Genomic DNA, 25,495 nt, shown 5'->3' with positions numbered 1-25,495 from the left:
TATGATCAGGATTGCAAAACCTTAAACTCCTAGAGTTTCAACTTCTTTTGAAGTTTTCATAGTACAATTAATGTCAATGAAAATTTGTGTAATGCTTTACAATTTAGAAGCAATTTCTCATGTGTTCCTTTTTGAGGCATCTGCTAGGACGTTTAGAGTCAAATCTGCAATCAGTTTTTACTACATGTCTGTCTTCACCTTCTACTGTTCTACCATTGTTTTTTCTTTACTCTATTTTTTAAATCTAATTTATTTTACCCTGCATTGCCCCCACACACCCAAACATAGTTTTAGAACACTTACCTGTTGCTACATGTTTTTAGTCAATTATGGACTCTGGAGAAGTCGAGGCACTTTATTTCCACCATGGTGCACTTTTCCAACAACTTATTTAACTGAGTAAAGAACCTCCCTCTCTTACAACTATTTCTATTTTACATTTAAGAAGGCTTTATAAATTCAACAGAGGTATCATGGCTTTGTATCAACTTAAAAAACATCTGAGAATAAGAAAATTTCACAGCATCAAAAGGCAGTGAGTTTCCATTGTATCTCAATGACCACAATGACAGATACTAAGGTAAGGAAATGATAATATAAAAAAATTTGGCAACAACATACTTAATTTATATCAATTCCCCATATAGGCAGGTAAAATGAATTTCAAAAGCAAACATCATCATGTTAGTTGAAGTTATATATAATCTTTTATGACAGAGAATAGGCGAATTTGTGTTTTTACTTTCCACTTCAATTCCTTACACAGTAATTCTAACAGTCTTACTAAGCAGAACTTTTTCTCTCCTTAAAAAAACATTTATAAAGTTGAAAGGAAATCAAAACAGTAATCTTAAAAATGAAAACAAAAACAATCCAACAACCTAGATAACTACAGTGGTAAGAGAGCAGAGTTCAACTTCTTGTTATGTGATAGTCATACGGCCCACTCAAACAACTAAATAACAAGACTGGTTGCAGATAAAAACCACCATTTATCTTTCAGATATTAATCCTTTGAAAGAATAAAGTGTCACAAACCAGTTAACATTTCTGAAAATGAAAGCCAACTTCTGCACAATCTTGCTTTCAACTAAACCTTAAATTACTCACTTAATTATTACTCAATCTTTAAAAAGTTAGAATCTGGAAATTTTCCATTTAGCATTTTGAAATACTTAAAAGTCAGGAACATTGCAGTGCAGTTTAGGAAAAACATCAAACTATAAAGACATGACAATGCTAGCAGGCCACAATTTTTATACCCATCAATTCTATCTCTATTAACAACACAAGCATTAAGCAACATATATGATACTACTGCCCCAAGAATCAAGTCATTTTTCATTTTTGTTTTTCTCAGTTCTGAGGTCTTTCATAACAAAAATTTCTTGGGACTGTATTCCTTGCTACATTTTGCAGAATGTGCTCATGTTCTCACATTTGTTCTCACAAATAGATAAAAGGTATTAAGTCCTGTGAATGTCTTTTTAGTTATGCTCTTGACTTGAGAAAAACTTGAGTTTATCCCTATGCTTATAGTAATTTCGAGAATACTAAATACTAAATTTCATTTACTACCATAAAAAAACATCAGACTTACAGCAGCTGCAGGGAAGTAGGTAGAAAGCTCAAATGGCTCCTCAGAAATCCAGTGACCAGATTCCAAAGACCATAGTACCTACAAGTGATACAACAAGCAGAACATTTACTATAAACTTATTAAGCTTAGTGGGCAACAAACCAAGAGTCACTTCAAAGACACAACAAAAACAAGGCAAAATAAACAAAAAAATCCAGCAGTGATAGACTCCACAGATCTGAAACAGATGTGTTCTCAAATACAAAGTGCTTTCAGAATCTTCATGTTGCATAAATGCTATGAATATTAATAAACACTTGGTTAAGAAAAAGTCTCACGATGACTAGAAATCTGGGTCACTATCCTAGTAAGGCCAAATATTTAAACATTACCTTTTGCTTGATAGTTAAGAAAAATAAAAAAATTAAAAAATAAACATCATCTTGTTTTTAAACATATGAAATAACATTATGTATATATTTTATTTCCAAGTTTCCAATTTATGAAGTCATTTATAAGCAGTCCTTCATAAATATTCCAGAGTTTTGTTAATTTAAAAAATAAATTAGGAGAAGATAGATCAAATACCTAAATTTGAAAGCAATCCTTTTGACTTATGACTTTGTTTCTGGCATTGTCTAATATTTTTAGGGGGCATAACACATTTGAAAATCCTTCCCAGACTTTGGAAGAGTAAAATATCTCATAAACAAGCTTTGATCATCAGCATCATCATTTATTATTTGAATCCACACATTTTTAAATAATCAAAACAATGTTTTCCTTTTTAATTCGACAATGTCTGAGATTCTGTGGCCATCTCTACTCCACAACCAAACTCCCTGAAAATCTGTATGTTTCTATGCACTGGCAGAATTTTTCAGCTAAAATAATCAAACTGAATCATATAACTCACATTTATTTTTTATCTGCAATTTCATTTTTTATATTCAGTGAATCCATTCTTTTTTTCTAGAATTGCTACCTAAAGCTTAAGCTTTTTGCTGAATGACCATGAGGAAGGCCTACGTCTTCCCTTTTAGTGGTTTCTAAGGTTCAGCACCATCAGTCTTAAATATTTACTTTCTTATGTGCTAAAGCTAGTACTCATCCAACATCAGTAATATTTCTTCTAAGAAAAAATGAGCATGATAGTGTAATAAATAAAGACAAGAACAGCATATCGAATCTGAACAGTAATTTGCAGCACTGGCCTGGTTTTTACTTTAAACACATGCATTTACTTATTTGATGATTGTTTCTCTCTACTCACTATCCATTCACAACCCATGAGCAATGTATTGAGAGCTTACCATGAACACGAATGCAAGCTGGGTCCTGGAACCACAGCCCCAAACCCAGAGAAGCCCACCCACCAGGGAGAGGCATGAACGACATTGTCTTTCCAACAGTGCTAGGGGAAGCTGCAGGAGGACACAAAACTCCACCTGGGAGAATCAGGAAAAGGTCCCAGATGAGGTGACATTTCAAGGTGGGTCTTAAATGATCAGTAAAAGTTCTTCAGGCAAAGAGACAGACATTGGGAAGGGGAGAGGGTTTGTTTGTTTTTTTTCTTTTTTGGCTACAGTAGAGGGTGCTTTGGAAGAAGTAGTACGAAACCAGGGTTGGCTGGGTCCAGATGGTGAGGTACAGGAACATACCTTGTTTCTATCTCAGTGGGGTGGGTGGCATTGGCATGTTGTGAGCGTGAGAGTCAAAAGACAAGCCAGGTAAGGCAGGAGAAGCTGCTCTGAGGATGCTGGGCCCAGGACAGTAAAGCAGGAGTGAAGTGTGACTCGGGAAAATTTGCCTCCATTTAGAGAGAGAGAAAATAGCAAGTTGTGTTCTCAGAAACCCTGTTCAGTATAACTATTTAATCTTCAATTAGATCTTCATGTATAGGATCATTCTGTCATTGAAGTCTCTTTGTTTTCCCCTAGTTTTTTATTGCCTAAACATCACTGCCCCTGCCAAAAGACTTATCTTAATAAGTTCAATAAAAGAAGGTATTAGAAAATTGGTAACTCTACACCGAAATCATGTTTCTATCTGGCTCTTTATGGGTAGTTAAAAACATTTAGGCAAAGTATTTACTTTTATCAGCCTATGCATGGTATTATTTACAGAGATATACTATCAATATGTGATTCTCTACAAACTCAGATAATTAGCCCAGGAAATAAAATGTAAAAAGTTACAAAACCAGGTTCATCTCAGACATGAGACAATGTAAAAGAATAGTACAGTGAGAAACACAGTGTACCAGTGAGAGAAGACAAGGAACCAGTCTTAAAAATGTGTGTGGCATTTGAGTTCAAATATAATCCATTTTTAAAATGTCAACTGAAATGAAACAACCTCATGGAGAAAATTTATGATCTCTGAATTTGTCCCTTTCTAAATGTTAAGAAAATAAAACCATAAGGCAGCTAAAGTAGAGTTTTGGTAAGTGAATTAACACATTTATTTATATAGGCATCCCAGAAATCAATATTGTACAGATATAGCAGAAAATACTAATTGTACTAAAATCATCAAATCAGAAATGTAGTGTAAACATTTCGCTTTACTATTTTCATTAGCTAAACTTATCTTTACCTTAGTAGAATGTTCAAAATAGGGAAAATCTGTTTTGAAAGATCACAATTAGGCGGTAAGTGAACTTAAAAGATTGGCCCAACATATTTCTCATAAGGAGGACAGAATTATTTCAGCATCCACTGCAACAGAGAGTCAGCATCATGTATGTAACAGATACACAATGAAGATGGTATTTGTGGCATTTTAAAATTATTATTCATAAAACCCAAACCTTGTTGATGACTTTAAACACAAACCATTTTCTAGCTTTATTATTAGATTAATAGCTACTGAAAAGACAACTTTCCATAATGTAGGACTGACTATGTAGTTAGTTTCATACCAGGCAAAACACAAACAGTCTTTCCTCATTTTATATACATCTAGTTATTCAACTTGGACAAGGTGAGGCCAGTGTAGCTACAGTGAACCCAAATCAGAAAATGGTACTGTTATTAAAAGCTAGTGACATCAAACACAATAAAGAAAATGAGGTCAACCTAGGGTTAAACAGCAAAATGAGCGTACATTTATTTCCACTGTCTCTCAATACTCAACTAAAACGATGGAATTAAAAGGAAGGGGAAAAGAGTCCATAGTAGAAAACATATGATGCTATCTTGGAAGTTGCAAAGAAGATGGATAAATAGTAACCGACTATTTAAGAGACAGTTTTATTTCTTCCCTTCCAATTTGTATGAATATTTTATTTCTTTCCTTATTGCACTGGATAGGACTTCCAGTACAATACAGGAGAGGAACAGTGAGAACACTAAACTTCTTGAACTACTTTGGGAGACAATAATTTGGCAATAATTTGGTTTGTTATAGTAATAGGATATCATAAAAACCCAAAGTGTTCTTGTTTTCAAATTAATGTATCTATGAAAAGCGCAAGTGTTTTTCTTGAAAGACCTTATATTTTTAGATCAGTTTTAGGTTCACAGCAACATTAAGCAGCAAGTATAGAGATTTCCCATAGACCTACTGCCCCTACACATGCATAGCACCCCCTTTATCAACACCCCCCATCAGACTAGTACGTTTGTTATAACTGGTGAACCTGTATCGACACATTAGTATCACCCAAAGTCTGTAGTTTACATTAGAGTTTTTTGTAAGTAGGAAAAGGCATATACTATTATATAGTATTGGTGCTAGCTAGTGGTCATGGTGCCTTCCTTAGCTGTTTCAACTTCCTATTTCTCAAAGAATATTTAGAAAATTCTGAGTACTCAAAATGATTACAGCTCAAAATCAGTAAATGGCACTATATCAACCAAGACCAATAAAGTTCATTTTTCTTCATTCATTCATCTGACTTCTTAATTTTTCTAAACTAAGAAATTTTCTTCAGCTAAGAAAAAATTAATTTATTCATAAGGTATTTCATAAGCAAAAACACTAAATAAGGTATAAGGTACCCTTAATTTTTGACTTCTCAAAAAAAAAAAAAATTTTTCAAAGAGGGAAAACAGGCTGGGCACAGTGGCTCACTCCCATAATTCCAGTGCTTTGGGAGGCTGGGACCAGGAGTTCAAGGACATAGTGAACTATGACTGGGTGACATAGTGAGACCCCTGTCTCTAAATCAATCAACCAACCAACCTGGGAACTTGCAGCAGGTGAAGCAGGTTGGGACCCAGACCTACTGAATCAGGATCTGCATTTTAATAAGATTCCTCCTGCAGATGCACATGTTATTAAGGATTAATAAGCATTGCTTTGGGTGTCTCATAAAGTGGCAGAAATCTAAAAATTTAACACAACTTATTTAACCAAGACAGAGAAGATAAGCAACAAAATGCTAAAAATAAGAAGTTAAGAATTCTTTTCACTCTTTAAAAGATACTAATTGATAGAAGGCTAAGTTCCAGGTGGTGAAAGGAAAAACAAGCTGTACATTGATACATGCCAGATTATTCTTACAAGGAAGCTCAGCTCTACCGAATACAGGTATTTAAGTTAGATTTATTCTGCTTGTATTTTTGCCCAATCTTTTCCAATTTCCAGAAGTGAAAATGGATTATTCTTAGACGTTAAGACTTAAATGTTCAGTGAGATCCACTTTTTAAATATTGCTCAGCAATGACCAGGGTAATCCTGCATTTCACCACTGTACTTAAATGTGAAGCCCAGACATCTTTATAAATAACACAAGCATGTACTTTTCTTATCAAAATGAAAACAAAGCAATAAATATAACAAATTCCGATGTAACTAAAATAAATAACAGAAACATCACTTCGTTGTATGAAAACAAAACAGAAATTATTATTACCAACACAGACAATAAACCAAATATTATGCCTACTAAGAGTAATCACTGTTTTTTTTCTTTTTTCCATGAATGTGAATCATAAAGATTTTTTTCTTAAATGAACATCAGGTCATCTTATTATACATTAATAAATTTTAACAAGAAACATTAACTACATGGATAATTTGTAATTTAGAATGATGTATAATGTTTTTATATGACATTTTTAATCCATCAGGGGCAAGAAGAAATTCTGAGGTTTTTAAAAGAAATTACACGTCATCCATCCACTCTTTTACTCATTCAACAAATAAGCATCGACCGAGTTCCATGTCCAATCCTACGTCCTGGGGCCACATAAGCAAAGACAGGCGTGATCTCTGCCCTCAAAGGGAAGGCAATTGCTAAGTAACCAGTGTCCGCTAAAGAGGTTCTGCTTTCATCTTTGAAATATTCTCCCTTGTGCCAAGGAGGGCACGGCTGTCTCTAAATTAAATAGTTTACAACATAACAATTGAAATAAATGTTCTACTGTAATAAAGTGTACATAAAATATTAGAAATACATAAAAATAAAAAAACCTATAACAATAAATATTTGTGTACTACTCTTTCTTGTTTTGTTGTTATCCACCAAAACCAAAGTCCAAAAGAACTGCATAACGTTCAGTGGAGACACGTCTGTCTGCTCACGTAAGGGCACTACCCATGTCTCGTGTGTAAGGTGGCAAATCGCGGGCAGCCTGCACAGGAAGGGCAAGACCATGGTAAGGGCTAAAGCACTTCCCTCTGCTATAGCCTCACGAGAGCCAACAACCAGCAGTGATACCACGGCATTTACGTGCCAGTGCTAAAGTGTGTGGGTCTGTACTGCCAGAGAACCGTTGATGCTTGACAAATGCTTGCTACGTCAGAAGGCGAGAGCCACACCTGACACTGCCCCATCAGCTGCCAACCAGCATCTCCGCTCTGGCTGCAGCAACGCATCAGCCCCACACTTGCTGCATCCGGGGTTTCACGTCCCGCTAACTCTTCAACCCTCTTAGTCATTTGATGAAGTGTGCTTTTTCAAGGTCTCTGCCAACATTCATCTGGTCACATCCAACAGCCACTTCTCTGTCTCCCCCCAATTCACCTTCCGGCAGCGTTCAGCAGAGCGGAGCATCCCTCCTTCCTGAGGCAGTTCCTCTGCTGATGTCACACCACGGTCTCCTGGTATTTCACCCATGTCACCAACTGACCCGTCCTGGTTCCTCCTGCATGCTCCTCTTCCTTCTCCCCAACTCCGAAATGCTGGCACAGCCCAGGGCTTAGGCCTAAACTCACTTCTTTTCTCATTCTATACCCACTTCCTACATACCATGGCTGTATTGAATATTTATAATCCTAATCTTTCCCCCAAACACATACAAATATATAATTTGATCTGTGATATCTCTACTTGAATGTCTACTAGGAATCTCAAACTCAATATGCCTAAATCAGAATTTTTTATTGTACTCCAAACCCTGCACACATTTTTCTCTCCCAGAATTCCTTATCTCAGTAAATGGCACCACTATCTACCTTCAGTTGCTCCAATAAAAAATTTAGATGGGAGACATCTTGGCTTCCTTATTCCCACAGACCTCACGCTATAAAATCCCGTGAAATCTTCCTAAGAAGCTTGCCAACCTGTTCTCACCTCCTCACCTGTGGAACGCTGCTCTAGTCACGACCACGATAGTTTCTCACCTCAAGGACCCTAGCTGCCTCCTGCTGGTCACTCTGCTCCACTTGTGCCCCCTGCAATTCATTCTTTTTTTTTTTTTTTTTACAATTACTTTTTCTATTCATTTTTTTTTTTTAATTTCAGGATATTATGAGGGTACAAACATTCTGGTTACATTTTATGTCTTTGCCTCACCCAAGCAAGGATTAGAGGCATGCCCTTCCCCTCTACAATGCTCACCATGTCCATTAATTGTGAGTTTACCGCCCCCCCCAAATTGCCTCATCCCTGGAAAATATTACTACCGTGTGAGCACCATAGTGTTGATCAGTCAGTGACAATTTGATGGCGAGTACATGTGGAGCCTATTCTTCTGATCTTGTGATACCTCACTTTGGATAATGGGCTCAAGCTCTCTATCCCGGAAAATATAAGAGGTGCTCGATCACTGTCGTTTCTTATTATTGAGTAGTATTCCATTGTATACATATACCAAATTTTAATAATCCACTCATGAATTGACAGGCACTTGGGTTGGTTCCACATCCTTGCAACAGTGAATCTTGCTGCCACAATCCATTCTTTACAGAAAGGCCAGGGAGACAAATGCAGCCACTCTCTAGTTAAAATACTGCAGTGGGTGGCTTCCACCTTCCTGGTCACAACCTGCACGCCACGCTGGGTCCCCAAAGGCTTCTCCAAATGCCTCTCCTTCTCACTCTGAGAGCCTCAGGTACTTCTCTTCCTTGCAAAGTTGCAGTATTAGGACCTGTGCACTTGCTTTTCTGTGCCAGGTATATTAAGTAGATTCTGCCTAGCACCTTTACAAAATTAAAAAATATTAATGTAAAGATATGAAAATGATGATTGAGCTTCATTCCCAACAAAGGACATAGTTGCATTCCAGGGTGACTTCACAGTCTTCTCACTCTAAAAACATCACTTTGACCCCTTCAAACCACCATTCGTAGTTCATAGGTGGCACTCGGAGTTCCATCCACACATCTGTTCAAATGTCCCCCTGGAGGGCAACTCCAAAGCCTTCAGTTTTTCTGGTGAATCACTCATATCTGTCCTCAATCATGAGATTATGTCACTGGGAAATCGAGCGCCTCCAATGAGGGAAAAGAGCACCCCGGGGTCTTGCCAGGATGAACAAAAGAGCGCAGGGGGAGGGGGGGACCCAGGCAGAGCCACCAGCTTCCCTGGGCCTCCTGGCTGTTCTCGGCAGCCTGCGTGAGCTTCCCCAGAGGAGCCTGGGCCTTGTGCAGTGACCACCTCAAGTGAAAGGAGCTCTACAGGCTACATGTCTGTCCAAAACCAGAATCCATTATTCTAATGAAAATTTATAAATTAGGAGTACATTGAGACAACTGTTCATAGTCACCGCCTTGGGACAACACCTTGACAGACACTGTTTCAAAGATCCACATTCAATCAGACGAGCCATTTGCCTTGCGTCTCCAACACTAACCGTAATGTTTAACTACCACATAGCATCCTTCTCTACCGCAAACCTGTTCTGTGAGGATCCAGCGAGACAGTGGAGGTGAAAACGCTCTGTAAAGCAGCCAGTTCTTTACCAAGGTACAGTCTGTGGCAGGATAAAAGAACTTTGAAATGAAGCCTGTAAAGCTCGGAGACCCCAGCCTGAGGTCCGAGTCAGCTTGGTAACCCCAGTGCTCGCTCATGGTCGTGGCTGATAAATGTCTCCAGGAGAGAACTGAAGGAAATGCTCAGAAAGTCCGGTGGCAATACCATACACCAAGTACAACCTGCCTGGAATTCATTCCTAGAATGAGTTAAGAAGTTAATCTGACAACTGAAGGCAAAAAAAAAAAAAAAAAAAGAGACTGGTTTTCAAGATGATCCCTTTTGAATAGTCGTGAGAAGGCAGGGTGATAATTCCAGCTCTGGTTCTATCATACCACAGGTTATAGTTTTAGGAGAGTGACTTAGTGTTCTGTGACAAAGAGTGAGAGGCCTGGACTGCGTGAACGAGGCATCTTATTTTAATTCTCACGATTGATTGATACTGTGCTCATTGCCAATAACATATGTCTTACCTCACTCACTGCTTACTGAACTCAATGAGAGAAAACCAAACTGGATCACATTATGTCAAGAAAATTGACTCATTCTGATATCATTTCTGATGAATTAAACACTAGATTATTTGTTAATAGTTAACAGCCTGACATCTTGCTATAAAACTGATTTAGCTTTAAGTCTTACATCTGCATTGACGACTGAGTTAGCTTTAAAACCCTGTTATTAAGCCTTATTCATAAGTTGTTCAGAATCAACATTTTTTTAAACCTGAATATAGGCTGCATTATTCCCCAATACTCCATGTCTTTGAGAGGGGACAGAGGGATATGGGATGGTAGCTGGAAAAGGAAGCCTGGGTCACAGGACACCCCACTTGTCCTAGCGACCACACAGGGGCTGGAAGGCGGAGCAGAACTGAAGATAAATCACGGGGGTCTAAGAAACGCCAAATGAGTGAGAGTGAGAAAAAGACGCTCTACAGATTCAAACAGCGCTGTGCTTGAACAAGACACGACAAAACAACTCAAATCTACTGGGACACTCTGGTCAAATCAATTTTTTTATTTTTCTGTTGTGTTACTTCCTGTCTCCCATGAATAGGAAATTGAGCGACTCTTGACATGGTTTTCTATTTCTATGTCTGTGCCAGACAATTCAGTCATGAAGCAGGAAGAACACAAATTATTCTCTTTCCTGAAAACAGTGGAGTTAATGCTGGAAGGATGAACTGATGTAAACAGGTAGAAATTGCCAACAAACTTCTCAAAAAAAAAAAAAAAGATTAAGTAAAAATTCAAACTGAATTTCGTTATAAAATCACCACCATTTTTCCAATAGGAATATCTGGGCCACACAGAACCATCTAATTTTGAAGGACTGCTACAACTCTCTTTTAGAAGAAATTTCCAGAGAATACCACACAAACTCTGATATAAAAACATTCTCAGTAATGTTTTTCTTGGAGGGAAGTTTATACTGCTAGCCAAAGGGAATATTTTAAGAATCCCCCAATTGCACTGGAGACAGGGTTAGAAGGAGAAGGACCAGAGAGAGAGAGAGAGAGAGAGAGAGAAAGGAGACAGAGAGACTCTGATTCCTTTTATACAAGTCAATATGATCCTTCCAGAATATACTATGCACACTTCAAACCTTGACCCTAAAAGAAATTACAACCTGGGAAGTTCATATGTAAAGTTATATACAAGTTGCAGTTGAACATTAAATTGGGTAGTAAGCTTTAGAAATTATGTGGAGTGGCTTTATTAATGGTGGTGCCAACTATCCTCTCTCAAAGAAATTTGCTATGTTTGTATCAATTAATTTTGTTAAAAAATTAAAGTAGGAAGGCCACTCAAGAAGTAGCAGTTATCTTTGTCTTATTGAAAGATAAACAGAGAGGGAGATTCAGCTTGTTTCTAAACTCTTTTTTGAGGGTGCAAGTCAGCAGCAACCTGTTACCATCAATGCAAACACCATGCCAGCTGGAACATCCGACAGCCGTCACAATTATGTTCATAACTACATGAACAGATATTTTGCTTTAAGCCATAGTATATCCAGGCCTTTTTAGTTTCCCAGGAGTTGGTATTTTTCACAAACAGTGAAGTGTTTGGGCGTCACTGGTAAGGCAAGGCCAAGTATAAACAGGTATTTGTGAAGTTTTGCCATGAAAGAGGGGGAAAAAAGGTAGCACAGAAAGCAGAGAGCAATCTGGGAAAAGTTATTTTTAATTTTTTTTTTAAGATAAAAGAGATGAGACTGAGCTTAAATGTTGACGGGAAGCACCTAGAACAGAGGCAGAGGTTGAAGATACACGAGAACTCTAAAGGCGTTCAGCATGCAGAAGGGAATCTGGTTCTGAAACCACAGCGCTAAACTAGCAGACCCTGTGTGCTCAAACATCTTCACCTGGAAAGCCACATTAGGTAATACTTTTTAATTTAAATTTACAAACAGTAAAAGTCATTGTGTGTGCACGTGTGTGAACAGTCCTCTGAGTTTTACACGTGAGTAAGTTCTTGTAACCACCACCACTAACAGAACAGACCAAGGGCACGCCCCAAAGACGTCTCAGGTGTAGCCACTTTGCTGTCTGACCCTACGCCCACCTTAACTCCTGGCAACCACTCATCTCTTCTCTTTCCCTACTGCTTTGCGTTTTCCAGAAAGACATATAAATGGTATCACACAACATATGACCTTCTGAGACGAGCCTGTTCAACCTGGCACAAAGCATGAGAGAGTCATCCAGGTTGTTGCCTGTGTTATCATTCCTTCTTATCACCGAGTAGTTTCTGCTGTGTGGCTGGGGCAGCCTGTTCGTCCACTCACCCACTGATGGACATCTGTGCTGTTTCCAGGTTTGAGGGATTATAAATAAAGCTGCTACAAACATTCCTGTGCAGACTTTTATGTGAACCTAGCTCTCATTTCTCTAGGGCAAACATCTGGGAGTGGGACTGCTGAGTGAGATGGTAGGTGAACATTTAACTTTGTGTGAAATTGCCAAACTGTTCTCCAGGGTGGCTGTATCACTTCCCACTCCTGCCAGCAGCCTTTGAGAGTTCCAGCTGTCCTGCCTCCTTGCTACAGCATCATTGATGTTTTTCATTGTAGCTATTCTATTAATAATAGAGATTAGTGGCATCTCACTGTGGTTTTAAACTGCATTTCTTTAATGACTAATAATGTTGAGCATCTTTTCATGTGCTTATTTACCACATGTATATCTTTGGTAAAGTGTCTATTCAAATATTTTTTTTTTGCCAACTTTTTGGGGGTTCTTGTTTTCTTATTGTTAAACTTTGAGAGTTCTTTACATATTCTGGACATAGTCCTTTGCCAGATATGAGATTTGCAAATTTTTTTTTCTGGTCTCTTTATAATGTCCTTGATAGAGTAAAAGTTTTTTATTTTGATGAAGTCTAATTTATTAACTTTTCCTTTATACTAGGTCATTAAATACAAAATGTCTGATTTTGAATCAAAAGTGCAGTTTATTATATCTCAAACAAGAAGAAGTACAGTTAATCAAAGTATGAGCCTAAACTCTTGACACAGTTTTGCCATCTTAACAGTAGCTTGTTTGTGCCAGCAGTGAAGAAACCTGAAGAACTAATGGCAATCTATCCAGCCTTTTTACCTTGCCAAATGGTCCAGTATTGTTGGAATAATAATGTCAAACCTTGCTGCTAACGCATGCATAGGTTGAGATGGATTTGTTTCCACTACAGCTTTCAGCTCATCATTATCCGCTTTGGTCTCAGGTTCCCCACGTGGCTCATGTTCAAGATTAAAATCACCAGACTGGAACTTCTCAAACTATTGACGCACTGTGCATTCATTAGCCACATCCTTCCCAAACACTTTGTTGATATTTCGAGCTGTCTGTGCTACACTGGTTCCACAATGGAACTCATATTTGAAAATAACATGAATTTTTGACTTATCCATGGTTTCACAAAAATTGCTCTAAAATTTTTTTGAAAGATAATCACCAGCCAAAACATGCGTTTGAAAGGCTGAGGATGGACCTTCACAATAAAAATAAAACTGGAAGTATTAAAGTGAAACGTCAGTGATATCAGCTTCAAACTTAGTACTTAAGGAAATCGGACATTTCATACTTAATAACCTAATAGTACTTGCTTTTGGTGTTATACTTAAGAACTCTTTATTAAGGTCATGAAAATTTCTCTATGTTTACTTCTAAGAGTTTTATAATTTTACATTTTAGTCTGTGACTCACTTTGAGGTAATTTTTGTATCCTGAGTGAGGTTTTTAGGTTGAGGTTCCTTTTTGCTTACGGATGGATGTCCAATGCTCCAGCACCATTTGTTGAAAAGACGAGTTTCTCCACTGAATTGCCTTTGTGTCTTTGTCAAAACCTATGGGACATATTTCTGTGGCTCCATTTCCGGGTTCTCCATCTGTTCCACTGTGCTTGCCAATACCACACTGCCTTGAGTATCACGGTTTTAAAGGATGCCCGAAAACCAGGTAGTGCCCGTCTCTCTACTTTGTTCCTCTCTTTCAGAATTGTTTCGGCTATACTTGTTCCTTGACCTCTCCATATAAATTTTAGAATTAGCTTGTCTATATCTTCAAAGATTCTGCTGAGATTTTATTCGGGAATGTGTCAAAGCTATAGATCATTTTGGGGAGGAATGATACTTTAGCTATATTGAGTCTTCGAATGTGTGAACATAGCATGTCTATCGATTTAGTTCTTTAATTTTTAAAATCAGCATTTTGTAGTTTCGGCATACAGATCCTGCACATATTTTGTTAGATTTATACTTAACTATAAATTGTATCCTTATATCCTGACAACTGGATTTAACTCAGTTATTAGCTCTAAGAACTGTCTTGTAGATTTGTTGCAATTGTCTAGACAATCAAATAGTCTGTACACAGAGCTTTATTTCTTCCTTTCTAATCTGAATGCCTTTCATTTCTTTTTCTTGCCTTATTGCACTTACACTTCATTCATTCACTGAAGTGACTGAGTGCCTCAGGTTCTTCCCTCCAGGTGAGGAATTTAGCCTGAACATTAGAAGTTTATTAAATAACGTGTTTTGCCGCCTACCTTTCTCATATGAGATAATCCCATAAGAGTTACTGTAACCTAATGTGCATCCAGTTCTTTCTGTGTATGATTAGTGGGAGAGTATCGCCAAGATGCTGAGCAAAGACGTGGGCATCCAAGCAATAGGTCTTTACATGTCAACAGTAAATGCAGTAAATTCTCACGTCTAACCTCTTTGGATGGCTCAAAGCTCCAGGAGAATAGGATGGGTATAGAAACAAGTACAGATACCTACCTTTACAAAAGGTATAGAATATTTTTTCTTCTGAAGCCTGAGGGAAGGAAGGGCTGATGAAGATATATACATGTTTTAAATTGGAGAGAAAGAAAACACGGGAATTCATTCACTGAAGCTGGAGTTATGCATTATACAGTAGTCCACCCTTATCCAAGGGGGATAAGTTCCAAGACTCCCAGTGAATTCCTAAAATTGTAGATAGTACTGAACCCTATATATAATATGCACAAATTTCTTTTTCCTTCTTCAGAACTTCACAGATGGAAGAGTCATTCTTACCATAGATGATAGCAGCCTCATTATACCCTTTTTCTCTCCTTAAGTAGAGAACTTTCACCTTTTCACTTAGAGGAAGCGCTTTACCGCTTCCCTTTGGCATATCAGAATTGCCTGCAGCACTACTCTTGAATTTGGGGGCCATGATGAGGTCAAACGAAGGTGACTTGAACACAAGCACTGTGACACCGTGACAGTGGATGGGACGGCCGAGCAGACTACTGAGTGACTCTTGGAGGGAGCGTCCACAGTCAGACACACTGGGCCAAGGGAGGAGCCACGTCCTGGGCAGGATGGACAGGACCCGAGATTTCACCATACTACTCAGAAAGGCCTGCAACTTAAAACGTATACAGTATTTCTGGAATTTTCCACTTAATATTTTTGGACTATGGTAACTAAAACTGCAGAAGCAAAACCAAGGATATGGGGGGACTACTTTATGTCACACAAATAAACATAAAGCAGTACTAGTATATAATTAGGTGAGGTAATCCCCAATTGCCACCAATGCAAGTAGTATTTATATTTGGAATTTCAACCGTTTCCATTTCACAACTTTAAGCACTAATCTCTTAAATCTCTTGTAACAGGGAGCTGCAGAGTTAAGTTTATAACATGGAAAAAAGACCACAGCCATTCTTAAAAATACACCTGTAGTTTCTGCATATTATAATTCTACTGGCTTAAATTAACACAGTATTAATATAATACGTTCTTGGGGGAGGAGGAGGGAGGGTGGATACTTAACAGATGAAAAATGGTAACTCAAGTAACAAACGACGCTACTGTCATCAGAAAGCGACGCTTCTGAGTGACCTTAGCTTGAGGATCAAAGTAAAAATAGAACCATTAACAGACAACTTCAATTTTTGTGAATAATGAACACGCTGATATATTTTTTAAAACTACCTTTAAGGCACAGAAATAAGGGCAAAGAATGTTACAGCTAGATATGCATAAGATAAAACATATCCAAATGGGATTAAATGAACATGTTTCATCCTAAGTAAATCCATCTGTAAAAACAAGCGCTGAATTCTTTTGGCTTTTCAAACCACCACTAGCATAGGTCACGTTATTTCTTGGTCAAACACAGAGTAAAGCTCATTTGACTGTGAGAACACGCACTTTGCGTTTCGTTCCACATCTTTCCCATCTTATTCCTGCTTTATCTTGAAGGCTGCTCGTTTCCTGCACTCCACCCTCCCCGTCACCTTTCCCCCTAGGACCTGGCACTGGCCGAAGGGTGCCAGCAAAGGGAGACACGCTCCAGAAAAGAGCGGTCCTCCCAGCTCGCAGGAGAGTGTGCAGATACACAAGGGTGCACACTGGCAGGGGCCCCAGCGTCGTCACTTCAGGACGACCGGATCTATCACAGCATCTTGTGTGAGAGCGTGGAGTTCGAGCACAGGGCTTACCCATTCATAAGAGAGAACCCAGCAGCCGCGCGCGATTCCCAGCAGCACGTTCAGGGTGCGGATGGGCTCCCCGCAGAGCACGTGAGTGGTCGTCTCACAGACTTCCCGTGCAAGTGAAAAGCCTCCAAATTTATTCAGAACCTGGATGATGACATTCTGCTTTCTATCAAATAGAGGAAAAAAATAAACAAAATGAATATATTTGCTGCATATGAACATCATTTGATGACACTAAATAATAAAAAAACTAGAAAGCTAAAGTTTTAAATTTTATTTCAGTTATGGTGCTCACGTCTTAATTAATGACTTGAAACTTGGATAAATTAAAAAAAAAAAAAACTTGAGATCTCAACTTAGACTATTTGAAGGGCTGAGCAAACAGGCCTCCAGGCTGCAAATGGTCTGCCCCAGTGCCGGCCGTTAGAGCCGGCAACAGAAACCAGACCTTATTTGAACCAATTTGCACATGGTCAAGACCAAGATTCTCACTTACTTACTTTATTTTGAAAACATAACATTTATTGAGTGCCAAACACATAGTTTTTCTACGGAGAGGGGAAAAAGACTCTTTTTATTAAATCATCAGCTCCAACCTGGGGCTTTGACAGAGGCCCCTGTGTTTCGCAAAGCTCATCACCAGTTCTCTCCTGCTCTGTCCTTTCTTTAATGCTTAGAGGATCCTTTTGTTAAAAAAAAAAAAATTCCTTCCATCTAACTTCCTTACCAAATAACTCTCAGTCCTTCTTCTCTTCCTTTTACAATGACACACTAATGCCTGTAGCTCTGACATTGCTTCTCTCTCTCTGTCTCCCCGGAAGTTTTAAAAATCCCCAGTGAAATACCAAGGATATGAAAGGGTTTCTGAGCCACACTGTGATGTACATGGTGAGTTAAACAGACACCTCTCCTCTCTAAAAATTGTATTAATATTACAAAGAGACAGAGGCTTTTGTCCATGCTTGTACAGACTGTCTCTAACCCTCTTCCTTCCAAATGATGGTGTTTCTTAGTTTTATCTCTAGTGATCTTAGATATGTTCATCTTAAGACCTCAGTTTCTTTATCTGTAAAATGAAAGGGCTGACTCATGTCACACTTTAAAATTCTTAGAGATCACCAGGGTAGAGAAGATATATGTGTGTGAGTCAAGATCTGGGCCCCCTCACCACTCCAACCGGAGGATCTGTGCTTACTTAGGTCATGAAAAAATATTAAATTTGGAAAAAATAAAGGCAAAAATGGCAAAAGAAAACAAAAAGTAAAAAGTAAAAGCCTCTAAACTAAATGTTCTCTGGAACTCTTCATTTCTGAATATCTAATTTTCTCCATCCCAAGTCTGGCAGTTGCCAGCTATTTGTTGGATGTGACAATAAGTAACAAGTGTCTCCTCAAGGCATGGTTAATCTGTATGGAGTCAGAATGTCCCGGTCTTGCTCTTAACCCACACAAGAAGTCTATGGGCGGAACAAAGAGTAAAAAAGAATGTGACCTAAATGAAAATTTTATTTTTAAACCTTGAATGAGAAAATAACTAGTTATTAATTTTTTTATTTTTGAAAAAAATACAGACTTTTAAAACTTTTACACCCGTATTCAATGTTCATTTCTGTATTAGACTATTTAGAATGTTCAATATATTTCATAATATATTTACAAACATTTTCAGTGAGCTCCTTTTTCGCTATCTAATGTATGGTGCTTGAATTATCCATCCTTTTCTTTTCAGCCCACGAGCAGGAAAAGGATCCTAAATGTCTACTCTTTATGTAGCATATTTCTCATTGAAATGTTCCAGTGTTTTGATGAATGTCTGAAAACCTTATAAAACCTCTGATTGATATAAAAATCATGGTTTTCCCCTTTAAACAGGAATTCAAAAATCTGCTACAAAGAATATAGCACTCTATTTTTGTTGGATGTTCTTATTGTGTTCAATGTTTAAGGAAGATGATAAGAGCATGCCAGCAGGCTATTAACCCTTCCACAAAACGTGCAGATAGCTGGTTCAGTACAGCGGTAGGAAGCTTTCCACCACAGTGTTTCTTTAAGACCTTTACGGGGAAGGTTTCGGTCAGCCTTGCTCCATTTACTGAACGTTCATGGGGGTGGGGGTGGTAAGACAAAGCCATTAGGTTTTAAGCAGACAAAAGGAATAGCAAAAAAGAGCACAAACCCTCTTAATGCTGTCTAAACAAACCCCAAAAGTTTTCAGCACTAAACTGTTCCCATTTCTTTTCTTTTCTTTTTTTTTCTCCCAGGTTTTCCACATTGGTACACATTTAACCACATTTTTTTATTTTCAATGATTTTCTAACTCAGATATTAATTATATAAAGCAAAAGTGATACACGACAGAGCTACGAACTGCCTAAAAGTACAGAGAATTAGAGTATATGGCAGAAAAGTTTAAAATTTTACATTGAATAGAAAGTTATCAAAACAACGAATACTTACTCAGATGGCATGCTTGTCATGACTAATGTTCTTGTTGGCTAGAGATTTCAAAAGAGAAGGAACAAAAAACAGTCAAAAATATAAAAAATATTTTTCCCACACAAATAAACTTTCATAAGTTTTTTTGAAAAGTTACGTCATTTAAAAATAAACATTTAAGCATATATCAAAGAAAAAAAACTTTATATTCCTGGAAAAGATAGCCCAAGAGATAGAAACTCAGATACTATCCCAAAACCAATCCAAAATAATCCAGGCATGAGGTAGCAGAGCAAAAACAAATATTTGATATTTCCCTCTAGAAGTCTGTCCTACCAGTTAGCTAGCAGACCTCCGAATGTGTCAATGTCTTTACGGAGTTCAAAGGAAGGAGTAAGAAGAGCATGTTTGCAGGTTTAACAACCACTTTTCCTAAGGCTTCTAGGCCACCACATTCTCGCTTCAGAAAATGTGCACAAATGTCTGTGCTTTTGTTGCATGGGCCTTGCAAATCCCTTGCACACAGGGGCACAGGTAATGAAACTTACTTGTTGTGTTGGCATCTGCTATTAACTGGAATTGTAAATTTTTTTTTAAATAAAAGATTTTAAATATTTTTTTACTTTCATAAGAAATACACACTGCAAAAAATTTAAATGCTATGGAAATATATAATTAGAAATATGAATTCCCAGTAATTCCACCAGCCAGAAATGACTATTATTTAACAATTTGGTAATATATTCAGCCAAATGTTCATTCTATGGGAGAGTGTGTGTGTGTGTGTGTGTGTGTGTATTACACGTATAAACAGAAATGAGTTCACATTTATTCCTCTACTTTTGTAATTCATATGTGATATTAATACTTCAAATGCAACCAACTGTGTAGTATAACCATTGCACAGTCACTCATGTCTTGAATGGTCAATGTGAAGTAAATGCAAAGAAGGAACAAAAGCCATTCAAAGGACCACAGGTTGACTAGAATGATAGAATTGAAGGGGCCTGTGTGCTATATAAGTACATTCAAGGAAGGTGGAGAAGGAAGAATGAAGAGGTAATATGAATCAAAAAGATATTCAAAGGAACAACCCCCAGGAGTGATAGATAAGGTAAACAGATGACTGCTTCCCTGTCTTTTTGGTTGTCTCTGCAGAATATTCTACTGTTAGCTCTTCCTATTTCTGATAGCACAAATGGAACAACTACCTGGCTTAAGTCTGGAGACAAGGCCTTTATGTGGGAGTCTCTAGTCATCAAGATATGGTTGAAACTTCATCTTGCTCTTCAATGTCATTCTTGAATGAAAATACACAGGCCCAGTTTTGTGACCAGCCCCAAATGGTTCTGCAGAACCATCCAAAGGAAGCCTGTAGGGTTTCACTGTGGGAAGCACCATCTCTAGGACCACGGGGTGCAGAGGAAAGGAAAAGGAAACGGTCTTGATGACTCTTTGACTTCTACGACGACATGAGGCTTCTTCTCCTTGACTTCGCCCCACGGAAGATGCCCCTGTGCCCTTCGACCTCACCTTTGACTTCTCCCCTCACCCATGCTGCTGCAGCAGCCACACTTTCCTTGAATGTGACATGTGCACTTCCAGCCATGGCCTTTGCGTTTGCTGTTTGTTCTGCCTGGAATGTTCTTTTCTCAGATTCCCACAGGGCTCTCTCATCTCCTTCAGGCCTTTGCTCAGAAGTCACCTTCTCAGGGAGACTGTCTCATAACCACCTGGCTAGAACTGCAGCCCCACACCACACACCCTTCCCTCGCCATTTCCTTTCGACATTTGTCACGCCATGTTCATCTTGTTTGTTGTCGTCACTGCCCATCTCTCACAATCGCATTATATTATTATAATTTAGATTATAATAATACCTGATACAATGTAGATGATATATAAGTAGCTGTTACACTGTATTGTTTTTTTTTTTTTTTTTTTTTTTTGAGACAGAGTCTCGCTTTGTTGCCCAGGCTAGAGTGAGTGCCGTGGCATCAGCTTAGCTCACAGCAACCTCAGACTCCTGGGCTTAAGCGATCCTACTGCCTCAGCCTCCCGGGTAGCTGGGACTACAGGCATGTGCCACCATGCCCGGCTAATTTTTTCTATATATATTTTAGTTGGCCAGATAATTTCTTTCTATTTTTAGTAGAGACGGGGTCTCGCTCTTGCTCAGGCTGGTCTCGAACTCCTGACCTTGAGCGATCCACCCGCCTCGGCCTCCCAGAGTGCTAGGATTACAGGCGTGAGCCACCGCGCCCGGCCTACACTGTATTGTTTAGAGAATAATGACAAGTAAAAACATCTGTATATAATTCAGTTCAGGTGCAGCCATCCTTACTTTTTCCTGAGTATTTTTCATCTGCAGTTGGTTGAATTCATAGATGCAGAACCCATGGATGTGGAGGGCCAACTGTACTTTATATATGTGTATATACACGTACATAATTTATATATACTCACATAATCTACTAATCTATTTTATTAAGGTCTTATCTATTAATATCATTCAGGAAAAGAGAACCACGGGCAAGACCCCTATCGGTGTCAGGAGAGGAAGGTTTGGATAGATTCAAGTCAACCATAGACTTGTACATCCCATCCCAGGCTGAAGGAGAGAAATTATTTCAAGGAAGCTCAAAACCCTAAATGGAAGTCTAGATGGAAAGAAAAAATATACAGAAGACAAGAAAATCCAAACCAAAAAGAATACTGTGCGTCTCTATTTCCCTAACTTGTAGATGTTGTCAAGAAATCTAGAAGACTAAAGGTTCATTTACATGGTTTAGCCTCAGAACCTAAAAGAGGCAAACCCTCCCTAGAGTATGATGTTAACCAGGGCCAAGATAGATGGCATGTGTTAGGGCTGTGAGACAAATGCACCCTGGACTGAAATGGTAATGAAATGAATAGACCAATCTATAGTAACAACAAGCATATCTGCTTATCAGATCTCTTATGTTAGGAATCTGAAAATACAGCCCGTATGATTCTCTTGATTAATCAAGGAGACTCCCAAGGAGATGCCGTGTGTATTGAAGCCTCCAACATACTTGGAAATAAATTAAAAAATAAGAGGATTGATGGAGAAATGGATAAATATGTGACAAAGTAAATAGAGTAAAAAAGTTAACACTTGTAAATCAAGGCGGGGAGGGAAAAATTGTGAAATACTTGGCATTGTTTACTACACATACACTTCTGGACTATTTGAGATTATTTTGATCACAAGGGAGGAAAACTGCAGGGAAAAATTGTGAGAAGACTTAAATGGAACAAAAGATTACTGGTGACTTCAGTGGGAAACTGTGCATGGCTGCAGACACACCCTTCAGGGTTATCTGATTCTGTGGGCTTTATGCCTTTCATTGTCTTTGAGCTTTTTACAACTCTGTCCAGTGTAGCAAACTGACAGTAATGTAAAGAATTCTTGTCCACAGACAGGCAAAATCTGCCCAGTGGAGGTTCAACTGACTCCCTCCCACTCCAGAAGAGGCCAGTTTTGCACTTCTGAATCAAAGGCATTTCAGCACTCCCAGTGGTGTGCTCATTCCATGCTCCTTTCAGCAGGACGTAACAGCTTTCTGGTTCCCTCATTAATTAATGAATTAAGTAACACTCATATTAGTAAGAGCCAAGATTACAACATTCTAAAAAATTATCCTTTAATGAGTTGGTGGGTATATGAGTGTTCAGTGTACAATTCTTCCACTTTTTCTCTATGCCTGAAAATTTTTACAATAAAATTTTTTTAAAGATAGTTGTGCATTTTATCTAATTGGCAATTATCTTAGTTCATTTTCTGCTGTTGTAACAGAATACCACAGGCTGAGTAATTCATAATGAACAGAAGTTTACTTGGTTCGCAGTTCTGGAGTCTGGGGAGTCCACAAGCATGGCACCCACCATCTGGCGAGGGTCACCCCGTGGTGGAAGGGCAGAAGACATTACACGGTGAGCAAGCACACGGGACAGAGAGAGGAAATCGAACCAAACTCATCCTCTTTATCAAGAACCCACTTCCACAGTAACTAACCCACTCCCATAATAATGGCATTAATCATTCACAAGGCAGACCCCTCGTGACCTAATCACATCCTAAAGGTCCCACTTCTTAGTACTTATGATAGCATTTATGCTTCCAACACATGGACTTTTAGGGGACACATTCAAATCACAGCAGCAAGACAGATGAAAACTACAGCAAAGACAACTAGAAGGGCCAAGTTGTTGCATATCCCTTAAGGCACTGTAAGTGCAGCTGGCATTCAACCTGTTCCGTTGAGTTGAAAAAAATTTCTATCTATGAAAGTCAATGTATTTTTCATTCTCTTAGAATGCTATTACTATTGGAAAATCCACAAAATACAACAATCAGTTATACAAAAGAATATATGAAGTACGAGAAAGACCACCAGCTGCTGGTAGACCCAGAACAAGATTGTAGTTCAGGAAATCTCTCTGCGGCTCACGTGTTAGTGGTTTTGTACTTGACACACCACTTTGCCTTTCCTTATCTCACGTGTCTCTCCTAAGAGATGGGATGCTGAATCACTCCCAGAGAGCTGCACGATTAACAATTCTGTTGGTCAGTCACCCATGACAGTTTCCAGCTCCAAACCTCCTACCCTGAGTGCTCCTCAAAGTGGTCCATCCAGATATCGCTTTATACAGCCTCCTCCTCGTGACCACTTCCCTGTGGGACAGCCTTGGCTGGCCCTGGTGACCCCTACTCCCTGCATGGAGTGCACGGACTGGGAGATCACCTCTCAGTCACGTGTGACCTCCTGGAACTCATGCCTGCTTGCTCTAAACCTGCCAATTAAAAATTTCTTGAATAATGCCCTGGACCCCAATAAAGGTGTTGGCCCACGGGTCCCTCCCTCATTCTCTCTACCTGAATTCTCATCCTTACCTTTCCTGACCTGAGGATGGAGGACTGCCCTCCCAACTCAAGGAACCCTCCTTCCTCAGGATCTGTAAGTAATAAGTCTTCAAACTCATCTCTTATTGTGGTGGTGCATTAAATTTGCGCCTTCCATCTGAAGAACCAGGGGCTACCCCAAGTGGCTGGATTCCCCAGGATGCCTGGGAGAACACAAGGGCAGGCTGCCAGCACCACAGTTGATGGTCAGACAAGAGCCACAGGGCGTCTGCCAGTATGAGCACGTTTCTCAAGTGAGGAACTGGGTCGGACAACTAGGCATTAGGTCATCCACCCCATAAAAGAAGTGTCCTGTGAAAGGCACATTGTAAGCACCCACACCCAGTTCCCCTTGGTCTCCCATTAGGGAAGGGTTGCTAGCACAGATGGTACTGGAACCCAATTTAGCTGGGAACTTTCAAAACACCCATTAGCTCCCATCCTGAGATAACCAACATGAGCTGGTATAATAAAATGAGATTGTAACTTCTCTTAAAGAAGTTCTATTCTGAGTGGCTTAGGAATAAATAATTGAATATTCCTAAAATTCCCAGAAATTAAAGAAGTTGAATTCTTAACAATACTTTCGAGAGTGCTAAATATATAGTATTCTTATGAAAACTCAAATGTTTTAAGAATTCAAGTTCACATATTTAGGTAAATCTTTGGCAAATAAGACTAGCTGAATATTTTTGGTTTAATAAAAATAGCTATATGTTCTATGAGTTATTAGCATTAAGTATAATAAAAGTATACATTTTTATTCTACTTGTACATGTTCTTCCAAAAGTTATACAGATTTACACATCTAATAAATGAACGTTACTCCTACTAGATGTTTAAGACTAGGAAAAATGTAAATTTGTCCTTACCCAAATTGAATCACTACTTTGACAAACCTTATTTCAACAATAATTGTTTTATGTTAAAAAACTTGTACATAATTTCCAAGATTTTTAGGTAACTTAAAACCTTGAACTAATGTTAAATTGAATTAATTAAGGGATATTCATTAGATACCTATATCATTGCTAAGTGGTACAGAATATAGAAACACTGATTACTAAGTATAATTTTAAGTTTCTATGCTTTTATTTCTTACTTTTATATATGCTACGGAGAGACTGTATCTTTGGGCCTGTAATGAAATATGCATAAACACCATTGTGTGACAGGCAGTGCACATTTATCCACCCCCAGTTCTCTCTATGAACCAGAAGTCAGTGTCCTGGGTGAAAAGGTATAATTAATATGTGATTTATACTATACTTAGGAGGAATAACTTTCAGAGAAACACAGCTGTCTACGTACTTCTATTTTTCTAAGACAGGAGTAGTTCTTCTATCCAAAAGGGGTGGGCTTTTGGGTTTTGTACTCTTCAAGCTTACTGACGACCCCAAAAGGATTTCTTGATGGGTTATAATTATCAAT

At 38.5% G+C, this 25,495-nt stretch overlaps 1 protein-coding gene across 1 annotated transcript in view; it reads right to left on the bottom strand.

Annotated features, from left to right (window-relative positions):
• Positions 1–25,495, bottom strand: part of MCPH1 (microcephalin 1) — a 174,638-nt gene that overhangs the window by 104,343 nt on the left and 44,800 nt on the right. Inside the window, exons 10-12 of the mRNA XM_069485068.1 lie at positions 19,159–19,196; positions 16,706–16,868; positions 1,601–1,678 (exon numbers count right to left, since the gene is read on the bottom strand). Coding sequence (XP_069341169.1) covers positions 1,601–1,678; positions 16,706–16,868; positions 19,159–19,196 — 279 coding nt within the window. The remainder of the gene's footprint in view (positions 1–1,600; positions 1,679–16,705; positions 16,869–19,158; positions 19,197–25,495) is intronic.

The sequence above is a fragment of the Eulemur rufifrons genome, chromosome 12 (genome assembly GCF_041146395.1).
Source record: "Eulemur rufifrons isolate Redbay chromosome 12, OSU_ERuf_1, whole genome shotgun sequence".
Classification (NCBI taxonomy): Eukaryota; Metazoa; Chordata; class Mammalia; order Primates; family Lemuridae; genus Eulemur; species Eulemur rufifrons.
The sequence above is the reverse complement of the archived record's forward strand: the minus strand, read 5'-3'. Positions and strand labels throughout refer to the sequence as shown.